This window comes from Salmo trutta, chromosome 18, assembly GCF_901001165.1.
Source record: "Salmo trutta chromosome 18, fSalTru1.1, whole genome shotgun sequence".
Lineage (NCBI taxonomy): Eukaryota > Metazoa > Chordata > Actinopteri > Salmoniformes > Salmonidae > Salmo > Salmo trutta.
This window is the reverse complement of record NC_042974.1, coordinates 33390454-33403788: the sequence shown is the minus strand read 5'-3', so window position 1 is coordinate 33403788 and position 13335 is coordinate 33390454. Positions and strand designations below refer to the sequence as shown.

Sequence of the window (13335 nt, the reverse complement as noted above, 5' to 3'; positions counted from 1 at the left end):
TATGCATCTTCATGATGAACCCAGTCAACAAGTCAGTGTATGCATCGATACTATTCTCAGAGGCAACTCTGAACATTTCTCAGACCGCGATATCAAAACAATCTTGAAGCATAGATTCCGATTTGTCAGATCAACGTTGAACAGTCCTTACCAATGGAGCTTCTTGTTTAAGTTTCTGCCTATAGGTGGGGAAGAGCAGAATGGAGGTCTGTTCTGATTTGTCGAAGGGAGGCCGGTGGAGGGCCTTGTAGTGGAAGGGACAGTAGCAATGATCCAGGTTCCGTGTAGCACAGGAGATGTGTTAATACAATTTTGGAAGCATTTTCTTCAGATTTCCTTTATTAATGAACTGTTTAGAACCCATAGCGGCCATCGACAACCATTCTTTAAATTACTACAGTTGCCGCGAACAGCCTTGCTTTCCTAACAATAAAATTTGTGTCAATATTGTTGACAAAGACCAGTTGTCTTATTTGTGTGGCTGTTGTCATCAACCAGAAACATGAAAATAGGGCTATCTTCTGTATACCACGCCTACCTTGTCACAACACAACTGATTGGCTCAAACGCATTAAGAAGGAAAGAAATAGTCTTAATCCATTCCTTACTTAGATTTACCTGTATTTTGGGTATATGATGTGAAACTGTTAGATATTTCTTGTTAGATATTACTGCACTGTCGGAGATAGAAGCACAAGCATTTAACTACACCCTCAATAACATCTGCTAAACACGTGACCAATAAATTCAATTTTGATTTGATTTGATTTGAAGCAGGGTATGCTGTCATATGACTTCTTATATGGGTATTTTTTCACTTCGTTACGGCACCGAAGCGACCACAACTTTTCATTGTGCAAGACGCTGTGTTGGTTGGTGATACGGATTCGGACACTTCCTTTCACTTTGAAAGCAACGATGATGTAGAGGTGAGTGAAATAATTAAACAGCAGATATTTGGTGTTGACAAAGTTTGATGCTGTGAAACTTGGGGAATAGCTCTCAGATTAGCAAGTCATGTCATGATCACCAGGTTGATACAGGTGAGCACATCAGCGGTGGAGCATTGTTAAGCAGTAGGCTTATACTAACTTGTTGATTATTTTGTCTTGTTTCTACCAAAGTAATTTATATGGAAAAGACCCAAGCTGCTTGGTATAGCCAGATTCGTCTGTCAGGCTAGCTAGAAAAGTTGTGTGATGTTAAATGTGTGCTGTGCTCATGAAGCGTAAAGCCATCACTTTCACTACCTAACATTAGCCATACAGACAACCAGCTAGCTATCCACAAAATAGTGTTCATCAGTTGAACTTAGAATATGGCTTGTCATGTTTGCTAGTTACAGATATTCATACTAGTTCATTTTCCTATTAATTTGACAGCTTGCTTAGCTGACATGTTATGGTAAAAGCTTACACAGTGGCACTCAAATTATATTGACTTGCAGTGATAGTTGTTTACATAGCCAGCTAACAAGTTTATTGTTTTCTCTTGTTTCTACCGGTACCTAATCTGCTAACATTAGCAGGGAGCGGTCAAACTTTAAACAATTGTTACCCAGATGAAAATGGGGGAGGGTCATGGTTTTTAAATTTCAGTCAGGGAAAGGGTTTAGTATTTATTTATTTTTGTCCAGGGGAGGGTTATGTAATATGTAACTGATTACATGTCATATTGCTCAGGGTTTGAGAATGAGTTGCTGATTGTAGTATCTCGATGTGTGCCTGTGATTCCCTTCATCCCTGATTCGCTGCTGGGTGCGCAATATCAAGTGCACCTAGTGTGGTCTCAATAAAACGATGCATAGCCTATAGTATACGCTATAGACCTAGGCTATAGAAAGAGCATTCTCGGGGAAGCATAGGGCAAAGTTATATTTCTAAGATAATGTACTTCCTTCCCAAGTGTTTTGCGCTGCTGGGATGGTGTACAGTACCAGTCAAAAGTTTGAACACACCTACACATTCAAGGGTTTTTCTTTAGTTCTAAATTGTACAATAATAGTGAAGACATCAAAACTATGAAATAACACATGGAATAATATAGTAACCCAAAAAGTGTTACTTACATCAAGGCGTTCCGCTAGCGGAACCCCTAGCCAACAGCCAATGGGATGACATGCGCGAAATACAAAACCTCAAAAATCCAATAATTTCAATTTTTCAAACATACGACTATTTTACACCATTTGAAAGATAAACCTCTCCTGAATCCAACCACGTTGTCCGATTTCAAAAAGGCTTTACAGCGAAAGCAAAACATTAGATTATGTTAGGAGAGTACATAGACCAAAATAACCACACAGCCATTTTCCAAGCAAGCATATATGTCAATAAAACCCAAAACACAGCTGAATGAAGCACTAACCTTTGATGATCTTCATCAGATGACACTCCTAGGACATTATGTTATACAATACATGTATGTTTTGTTCAATCAAGTTCATATTTATATCCAAAAACAGCTTTTTACATTGGCGCGTGATGTTCAGAAAATGTATTCCCACCAAAAACCTCCGTTGAATTTACAAAAATACTCATCATAAACTTTGACAAAATACATAACAATTATTTTAAGAATTATAGATACAGAACACCTTCATGCAATCGCTGTGTCAGATTGTAAAATAGCTTTTCGGCGAAAGCACATTTTTCAATATTCTGACACCCGCCAACTTCGGGGCAACCTAAACTCAGAATTAGTATTAGAAATATTGTATTACCTTTGCTGATCTTCGTCATAATGCACTCCCAGACTGCTACTTCCACAAGAAATGTTGTTTTTGTTCGAAATAATCCATTGTTATGTCCAAATACCTCTGTTTTGTTTGTGCATTCAGGTCATTATCCAAAGGGTAACGCGCGAGCACATTTCGAGACACAAAAAGTCAAAATGTTCCATTACCGTACTTAGAAGCATGTCAAACACTGTTTAAAATCAATTTTATGTTATTTTTAAGGTAAAATTGCGATAATAGTGTATGTGACAATAGTGTATTCATTCAAGGAGGAAAAGAAAAAACAGCGTGCTCGCGGGAACGCGCATATCCAATCTCTCAGGCAGACCACTCAGTAACTGAGCTCCTATACTCTGCCCAGAGACAGGAGAAGGCTCAATCCACTTTATGAAGGCTTTAGACAGCCAATGGAAGCCTTAGAAAGTGCAACATAACAGCACAGATACTGTAGTTTTGAAAGGGACTAGAAAGAAGAACTACATTTCTCAGATCCTACACTTCCTTGTTGAATTTTTCTCAGGTTTTTGCGTGCCATATGAGTTCTGTTATACTCATAGACACCATTCAAACAGTTTTAGAAACTTCAGAGTGTTTTCTATCCAAATATACTAATAATATGCATATTCTCATTTCTGGGCAAGAGTAGTAACCTGTTTAAATCGGGTACGTTTTTTCATCCGGCCGTGAAAATACTGCCCCCTATCTGTATCAGGTTAAATAAATCAAAATATATGTTATATTAGAGATTCTTCAAAGTAGCCACCCTTTGCCTTGATGACAGCTTTGCACACTCTAGGCATTCTCTCAAACAGCTTCATGAGGTAGTCACCTGGAATGCATTTCAATTAACAGGTGTGCCTTGTTAAAAGTTAATTTGTGGAATTTCTTTCCTTCTTAATGCATTTGAGTCAATCAGTTGTGTTGTGACAAGGTAGGAGTGGTATACCAATAGAGGTATACCACTCTCTATTTACCAAATAGAGAGCCCTATTTGGTAAAAGACCAAGTCCATATTACGGCAAGAACAGCTCAAATAAGCAAAGAGAAACGACAGTCCATCAGATTAATTTCTATATATATATATATATATTTTATTTTTTTCACCTTTATTTAACCAGGTAGGCTAGTTGAGAACAAGTTCTCATTTGCAACTGCGACCTGGCCAAGATAAAGTGTAGCAATTCGACACATACAACAACACATAGTTACACATGGAATAAACAATACATACAGTCAATAATACAGTAGAACAAAAGAAAACAAAAAGTCTATATACAGTGAGTGCAAATGAGGTAAGTTAAAACAATTAATAGGCCATGGTGGCGAAGTAATTACACTGGAAAGACTGGAAAGGTAGATGTGCAGAAGATGAATGTGCAAGTAGAGATACTGGGGTGCAAAGGAGCAAGATACATAAATAAATACAGTATGGGGATGAGGTAGGTAGATAGATGGGCTGTTTACAGATGGGCTATGTACAGGTGCAGTGATCTGTGAGCTGCTCTGACAGCTGGTGCTTAAAGCTAGTGAGGGAGATATGAGTCTCCAGCTTCAGAGATTTTTGCAGTTCCTTCCAGTCATTTGCAGCAGAGTACTGGAAGGAAAGACGACCAAAGGAGGAATTGGCTTTGCGGGTGACCAGTGAGATATACCTGCAGGAGCGCGTGCTACATTAAGGTCAGTCAATCTATAAAAATGTCAAGAACTTTGAACGTTTCTTCAAGTGCAGTCGCAAAAAACATCAAGTTCTATGATGAAACTGGTAACACTGTCTGTGATTTATTAAGAATTCACGGCATACTTAACCAGCATAGCTACAACAGCATTCTGCAGCGACATGCAATCCCATCTGGTTTGTGCTTCGTGGGACTGTCATTTGTTTTTTAACAGGACAATGACCCTACACACCTCCAGGCTGTGTAAGGGCTATTTGACCAAGAAAGAGAGTGATGGAGTGATTCATCAGATGACCTGGCCTCCACAATCACCTGACCTCACCCCAATTGAGATGGTTTGGCATGAGTTGGACTACAGAGTGAAGGAAAAGCAGCCAACAAGTGCTCAGCATATGTAGGAACTCCTTCAAGACTGTTGGAAAAGCATTCCAGGTGAAGCTGGTTGAGAGAATACGAAGAGTGCACAAAACTGTCATCAAGGCAAAGAGTGGCAACTTATATATATCAAATATATATTGATTTGTTTTTGGTTACTACATGATTCCATATGTGTTAATTCATAGTTTTGATGTCTTCACTATTATTCTCCAATGTAGAAAATAGTAAAAATAAAGAAAAACCTTGAATGAGTATGTGTGTCCAAACTTTTGACTGGTACTGTGTATAAAACAAGGTTATATTGCATTACACACTGCAATCGATTGGCATTCCCATTCATGAGCCCCGGCCTGCACTGCTGTTGCTGATAGAAAGCCTTTTGCGCTGTGTACGGTGGCACTTCAGGAGGCAAGTCAAAGGCTTCTTCCAAAAATGATTTCTTCATTTGTAAAAAAAAAAGCGATATCTGGGTGCACGGACTAGGTCTACTGATGTCCTGTTTAGTCTGAAAAGTAGACCGCGAAGATGGGAAGGAGGACCAGAGGTAAGCTTGCGACCTTTATAATTGATTTTATTCAAAACAATATGTTTTGTTGCCCATAATGAAGCCATTAGATTTATTGTCCTCACAATATTGAGTAATTTACATCACTTACATTACTATGAAGTGGCAGCCGTTGAGATGGACAGAGCATGGCTGCTGAAAGTAGGTTAATTCGAGAAGGCCTGTTTCATTTAAACAGTCTTCATTTTAATTTGACTTTTGGCTACTAACAACAAGAGGCCTTTGTGCTGAAACTATTTATTCCTATTAAAGAAATAAGATGCAGGCCTACCTGTTTGACATACTAAATTCTAGTCTAATATCCATAGATTTGGCAGACAATTCCTTCAGTCAGCATGCACTCCTTAAATATGTCAGTGTCAGTGAAGAGCTTGGTGTGTTAAGTTAAAATCAGGGCTCGCATTAAGGGGGTAAGTGAGGGTATTGTGGCTTTTGTTAAAGAAAATGGCTAAAAGCATAGGCGTACCCCTTGTTAGCTTAACATTTTACCTGATTATATAAAGCAATCTTTAGGTCTTTCATCCAAATTTTGCAACATAACTTCCCCAAACAATTTCACCCTTGGCAAACCCTCTCTGTGGATGAGGCAATGATCAAATTTGATTGTAGACAAAAGAGATGTGTATTTTCTGTCCACAAATAGCTCAGGGAAGGAGTTGTTACTCATAATTTGAAAGCATGCCACTCCCTGGTGAAGTTTGAAGGACACAAGAGAGGGTGTGTGCTGTGTATCCAGAGTGGACGCAGGGCAAAGAGTGGGAGATGTGTAGAAACCTCTACGTATTCTGTGCCACTTTGTTGGATGGGGCCGTGCTTCCAAAAGTTCCATGACATGTTGCAGGCTAAATGCAAACACTTAAATGACAGTGTGAAATATGAATTTGTCCTACAAATCTTATAGGGAAATTGTGTACTTAAAAAATGTTCTCTTTTTTGTGTTTTGTATCTTATCTCTGTGTCTGTTATCTAATACTTTGTATAGTTGGAATTTTTCTCTAATTCTTGTCATTTACTGAATTGTTGTCAAAGTTGCCAACTATTTATATTTTTTTTCATGCCTAGTCTGTACTAAGTCCTATTGAGAGAGGTTATCTACATTTTAAAATAGTTTCTGAATAGTTGTCTGCATTTTCAAATTGTTACAGAAGAAAGAATCTTTGTCAATTCAAGAGCCTACTTTGTGTGGGATTTCAAATACTCTGAATATTGTTTTCTTTTCCCATTTTGGAATATTTTTGAAATATTTAAATGTAAATAATATTTTGAAGTATAATATATTATACTTGGTACATTTTGACTGAGTAATTTAGTCAAATGTGCGACAATTTAAATACTATAAAGGTTTTTCTTTTGTTGGGTGTTAGTAGATTTTTGATAGAGAGTGTCTACACAATTGAAGACAAAATTAATGTTATTCCTATTGACATGAATGTGGTGTCATATTAAGTTGTGCTTATTAGAACTAAGTTAAAACCCTCTTAAGGATCCGCCCCTTTCTTTCAATTTTCACCAAAAATGACATACCCAAATCTAACTGACTGTAGCTCAGGACCTGAAGAAAGGATATGCATATTCTTGATACCATTTGAAAGGAAACACTTTGATGTTTGTGGAAATGTGTAATAAATGTAGGAGAATATAACACATTAGAACTGGTAAAAGATAATACAAAGAAAATACCAAACTTTTTTTGTATTTGTTTTGTACCATCGTCTTTGAAATGCAAGAGAAAGGCCATAATGTATTATTCCAGCTTAGGCACAATTTAGATTTTGTCCCCTAGATAGCAGCAGTGTATGTGCAAAGTTTTAGACTGATCCAATGAACCATTGCATTTCTGTTCAAAATGTTGTATCAAGACTGCCCAAATGTGCCTAATTGGTGTATTAATAACATTTGAAGTTCATAACTGTGCACTCTCCTCAAACAATAGCATGGTATTGTTTCACTGTAATAGCTACTGTAAATTGGACAGTGCAGTTATATTAAAAATAATTTAAGCTTTCTGCCAAAATCAGATATGTCTATGTCCTGGGAAATGTTCTTGATACTTAAAACATCATGCTAATCACATTAGCACACATTATCTCAACCATCCCAAGGGTGGGACCCCGATCTGTAGAGACTTGTAATTGTCATTTGTTCTTCATTTTTTACCTATGTCTGTTTGTTTGTTTGAAATGCATTTTATCTTTAAAATTCTCAGTAATCTTAAGCAGCATTCTAAAATTCTATTGAGGTCTAAATGGATAAACTCCAAACTACAGTAAAAGCGGCCTCAGGATATAGGCCTTTTCCTGTAGTCCACGATCAGCTCCTTTGTCTTGCTCACAATGAGGGAGAGGTTGTTGTTCTGGCACCACACTGCCAGTTCTCTGACCTCCTCCCTATAGGCCGTCTCATCGTTGTCGGTGATCAGGCCTACCACTGTTGTGTCGTCAGCAAACTTAATGATGGTGTTGGAGTCGTGTTTGGCCACACAGTCGAGGATGAACAGGGAATACAGGAGGGGACTTAATACACACCCCTGAGGGGCCTGAGGGGCCCCAGCGTTAAGGAGCAGTGTGGCAGACGTATTGTTGCCTACTCTTACCACCTGGGGGCGGCCTGTCAGGAAGTCCAGGATCCAGTTGCAGAGGGAGGTGTTTATCACACAGTCATCCAGAACAGCTGGTGCTCTCGTGCATACTTCAGTGTTGCTTGCCTCCAAGTGGCATTTAGCTCATCTGGTAGGCTGGCGTCACTAGGCAGCTAGCGTCTGGGTTTCCCTTTGTAGTCCATAATAGTTTTCAAGCCCTGAAACATCTGACGAGCGTCAGAGCCGGTGTAGTACGATTCAATCTTAATCCTGTATTGACACTTTGCTTGTTTGATGGTTCGTCTGTGGGCATAGCGGGATTTCTTATAAGCGTCCAGATTAGTCTCCCGCTCCTTGAAAGTGGTAGCTCTAGCTTTTATGGTGCCTGTAATCCATGGCTTCTGGTTGGGAAATGTACATACAGTCACTGTGGGGACGATGTCATCGATGTACTTATTGATGAAACCAATGACTGAGGTGGTGTATTCCTCAATGCCATTGGATGAATCCCAGATGAATCCAAGCAAAACAGTACTGTAGTGTAGCATCCGCGTCATCTGACCAGATCCGTTTTGAGCGAGTCTCTGTAAGGAGATCCTCACCCTGAGCTCGTCTACATTATTGTCCAGGGTCTGAACATTAGCGAGTAATATACTTGGAAGCGGTGGATGGTATGCATGCCGCCTGACTCTTTCTACCTCTTCTTCGACGTCACCGTTTTGGTGCAGCCCCCGGAATTAATACAGCTACACAAAGGATCCAGGTCAGGGAAGTCGAATTTCTGCTCAAAATTCTGGTGAGTGACCGCAGATCTAATATCCAAAAGTTATTTCCGGCTGTAGGTATTAGTACAAGAAACGTTCTGAGCAAATAATGTAAGAAATAACACTGAAAAAAACAACATACTGCAAAGTTAGGAGCTTGAAACAGGGCGACCGTGTCTGTCGGCACCATCTTGTATAAAGTGTACATTAGGGAACTGTCTTAATGCGGAGGTGTTTGTTTGTGTGTGTGTGTGTGTGTGTGTGTGTGTGTGTGTGTGTGTGTGTGTGTGTGTGTGTGTGTGTGTGTGTGTGTGTGTGTGTGTGTGTGTGTGTGTGTGTGTGTGTGCGTGCATGCATTGTATTTTTGTTTTGAAGTATATGCACCGGTATGTGTTTCCATGCTTGCTAAATTAATTAAGTATGAATAAGAGATCATTGAAACTGCACAGATATGGATACAAATAACGCTGGAGATTACATAATCCAGAGGCGGTGTATGTGTGAAGCAGTGAAGGAGTGGATGGATGAGAGTAGCCTACTGTATGATTGTGTCTACAATACAAGTCAAAGATGCTGCCATTAAACCTCAGTCAAAACAAAACACATTCAGTATCTAATTATTACTTATTAAGTCAAATTTAACATCAAATAATGAGTAGCCAAGAGTGGTATGCTGTTACTTGAATGCCGAGGTGAACATCTTAATTCACAACACCACAATACCCTTGATTTCTAGGCTACGCCTCAGTGCCTTGCTCTCCAGCTAATTGCACTCGCACTCTTATTCTGACATTTGACAAGGCAGTACAGTCAGGGGGATAATTTTCCCTCTTCAGACAAGGCCTGCATTCACATGGCTGTTTAATAAGTGGTTGGATAAATAGATGGGTGATCAACTGCCACATCTGAAGAGAAAGAAATCTGTTGATTTCTGATAAAATGGTGTCCATTTTCTATATTGAGAATTCAGTTAATTAATCTTGAATAAAGAGCATGAAGCATACAGTGCCTTCAGAAAGTATTCACACCTCTTGCCTTTTTCCACATTTTGTTGTGTTACAGCCTGAATATAAAATTGATTAAATTTAGATTTTGTGTCACTGGCCTACACACAACACCCCACAATGTCAAAGTGGAATTAGGTTTTTAGAAATGTCTTGAGTCAATAAGTATTCAACCCCTTTGTTATGGCAAGCCTAAGTAAATATTTGTTAAACAAGTCACACTATAAGTTGCAAGGATTCATTCCATGATTTTGTAATGACTACCTCATCTCTGTACCCCACGCATACAATTATCTGTAAGGTCCTTCAGTTGAGCAGTGAGTTTCAAACACAGATTCAATCACATAGACCAGGGAGGTTTTCCAATTTTTCGCAAAGAAGGACACCTATTGAAAAATGGGTAAAAATAAAAATGCAGACATTGAATATTCCTTTGAGCATGTTGAAGTTATTAAATACACTTTGGATGGTGTATCAATACACCCATCCACTACAAATATACAGGCGTCCTTCCTAACTCAATTGCCGGAGAGGAAGGATACCGCTCAGGGATTTCACCATCAGGCCAATGGTGACTTTCGGTTACCTTTCAGTCCCTGTCCCAATGCTTTTAACCGCTAGGCTACAGCATCCATTCCCACATTCATGATTGTCAACGGAAGAGGCAAGTGCAGAATCTTCAATTCTTGCAGTTCAATCTCCAGTTAGTGCTGGTGGTTTGAACACTGTGCTTGACAATGCCTTCAAAACGGTATATAATGGCAAATGATCAAATACATAAAACAATGTTAAACATAGACATTTCAGAAAAGGGAATCTAATTCTGCACTGGACAGGATTCAAAATGTCACAATGGTATTTAGAAGCTTTAGAGAGAGGAAAGGACACCAAAATAGAAAGTATCTAATTCTGCCCTAAACAGGACTAGAAACACAAAAATATTGTTATCAATCTTTTCTGTTAGTTCTCCCAGTCCCTGGGAAGGTGTTGCACAATACTTGATTTAGTGGTGTTACAACACACCATGTAATGTTTCAAAACATCTCAGGATGATGTGTTTCAATACTCAGGTAAAGTTAAGGTTTCGTCTCCTTCAAGTTTGTGGCACCTCAGTTGCCACTAGTTTTGTACAAAGCACTTAATTTTAACACTGTGCTATTAGCCTGCCTTAATTCATATAATCTATTCACCCCACGTTTCTCATTCCAAAATTACTGGGGGACAAAAAATAGATTGGCAAAATGTTTGAATTTAGCAGAAATGAAGGCTGACTTTTTATTTATGTTATTGTAGCCTAAGGCTTAATGAGGCGACATAGGCCTAGATATTATGTAACAAAATAAATTATACAGATCAACTTAATTGATGGTCATCTGAAAAACAAAACAAATAGGCAAAGGCATATTTCAAATAATAGGCTATATATTGAAATGTTTTAACTGAAGTCATAACAAGTATTTATGTTGGTAACATCATAGCCAAAATAGGATTTTTAATATTCTAGGCAATATAAATAAAAAAAGAAACATGAGCATTTTTTTAAGTGGAGTTGAGTGACAAAAACACTGGACATGTTCATCAATGCAAATTATTGGCTTGAATGGAATATCGAATCGACAACCAATCATTAGCCTACATTATGCACATTTTCTGCAACATTGTAGCCTAACATGTCTTACCTTCCGGGCACTATGAAACCCGTGCTCTGTTGCAAGTTGGTGCGCTTCATCATGTGCACCTTCATGCAACTGAACCAAGAGATGATTTGTAAAGATCCCGTCCTCTGTGGCGTGTGTCGCAAGAAACAGTGATTTTAGTAAGATCAATACAACTGCTGTCCCATATCTGAGAGATCCAATCATCATTTCTAGCTTGTATCAAGGTGCCTGTCGAAGTGAATTCTGTGGGCGGGATGCTCCTTTGAAGAGATGTATGAATCAGTCCTTTTGGGAATACATCTCCTCCGCAGCGGAGGGCTAGTGGAAGTTGGACCGTCCTTCAGGTTTTAGCGTCTCTTTGACGTGGGCGATGCTACGAGACGGTTCGATGGATGATTGTGTTTGGGACCAAACCTGCATCCTCAGCTCCCTCTCTTCTCCTTCATCTATTATTTATCAGCCCCTCTGTTCGGGTCCTCTATTCGTGACGTTCCACCAATCGGCACCGGCGGGTGTCTCCCTCCTCTCTCTCTCTGCTCTGGTGCGTTTTGGAAGAGAGGAATGTTTGCACTTTCGAGCGCGCGAGGACACTCAGGACCCTGGAGAATTCCTTCTCTGGTCAGAAATTGTGCTAAGCACACTAACGCGGCAGACAAGGGAAGTCCTGAATAGAAACACCTACAGCAACTCGGCCTATATTGTGCTCCTCAAATAACTTTGTGTATGGTTTCTTGTGTTATTAGACTTTGTGGTGTGCAGAACAATACACGTGTCCAAGTACAGCACCAGTCATAAAAATTGGCTATATATGCTGTAGACTTTGTAGCGTTGGGCATAGAAAAAGCGGTGCCTCAATTATTTATTTCATACACAACGATATAGACTGTAGCCTATACTTGAATGGACCTCATATTTTACTGCCGTATGGTGGTAATAATGTGCTGTTATCTCTGTTTGCAGCTGGTTCACAGAAACTATTATACTGTAACAGAGAAGACTGTGTTGATAAGCAAAATTAAACAAAGAAAAACAAATCAAATTTGGGAGTTTTACATTGAGCCAATCTGATACCCAAGATACCTAAATATTGTGGTGCAAATGTGTGTGGAGAGAATTTGTGAATGAGTGTTTGGGATTGGGCTCCCAGATACAGACATGATATTTTCCTTTTTCTCTGCTTGCTGTGTGATGGGTCTGATCTTCTTCTGAGTGAAATTAACCAGAAAAGGCCATTCAGGTCTCTAAATGGGGCATTGGTTGGAGGTCTGGACCCTAAGCAAACCAGGGTACAAGTCTTTGAGTCTATAACACAATACCATGTAGCATAAAACCTTGTCTTTTCACACAAGCAGCTATGTAAATTTGTTTGTTTTCATTGCATGTTCTTGCAAGGATTGTGTCTGGCAGCATTGCGATCTACCCATCAATAGAGCAGATCTTTGCAGCTCCCTGACTCTTTATAACCATGGGAGATCAGACAATGGTGCTCCTTTGGCCTTGCACTGTAATCAACAGGAGAATGGAGATGATGTGAGGAACTTCAAAACAACAGTCAAAGCAATCTTTTTCACTATATCTTAAATAATATTCCATGGCTGTGTTGTACACAACATGCTGTAGATCTATAACACCCTACACTGCTTTATAAAAGGCAACATCTCACATTGTGACTGCCCCTGAAAAAGTTGATTTTCTCAAAGAGAAAGCATTATCTGCTGAGTATGTTTGGGGAGATTTGGAAATGAACCAATACCAAACAGCAAGTTATTTGATTATTACTTCTCTCATTACAATTCGCAGACACAGTCTTAAATAAGGGCAAGCCAAAATGTGTGTCATCATTCTCAATTTATTGATTCCATGATATCTGTAGCAGTATTTCTATCAGGTACAGTGACCTCATCTCAAAGGTGTATCTGAGAATGAAAACAGTGAAACCAGACATGAGTAATCTTGGACTGCTTTCATTTTCTTA

General features: G+C 39.1%; 1 protein-coding gene across 2 annotated transcripts in view; it reads right to left on the bottom strand.

Moving 5' to 3' along the window:
• The window catches only part of LOC115153213 (neuroendocrine convertase 2-like), a 94345-nt gene extending 82411 nt beyond the window's left edge, over nt 1-11934 (bottom strand). The window contains exon 1 of one of the 2 annotated variants that reach the window (XM_029698413.1): nt 11382-11934. In XM_029698413.1, the coding sequence (XP_029554273.1) occupies nt 11382-11567 (186 nt within the window). In that variant the 5' untranslated portion in view covers nt 11568-11934. The remainder of the gene's footprint in view (nt 1-11381) is intronic. The other variant, XM_029698412.1, reaches the window with a different exon arrangement.
• Nucleotides 11935-13335: the final 1401 nt, after the last annotated feature.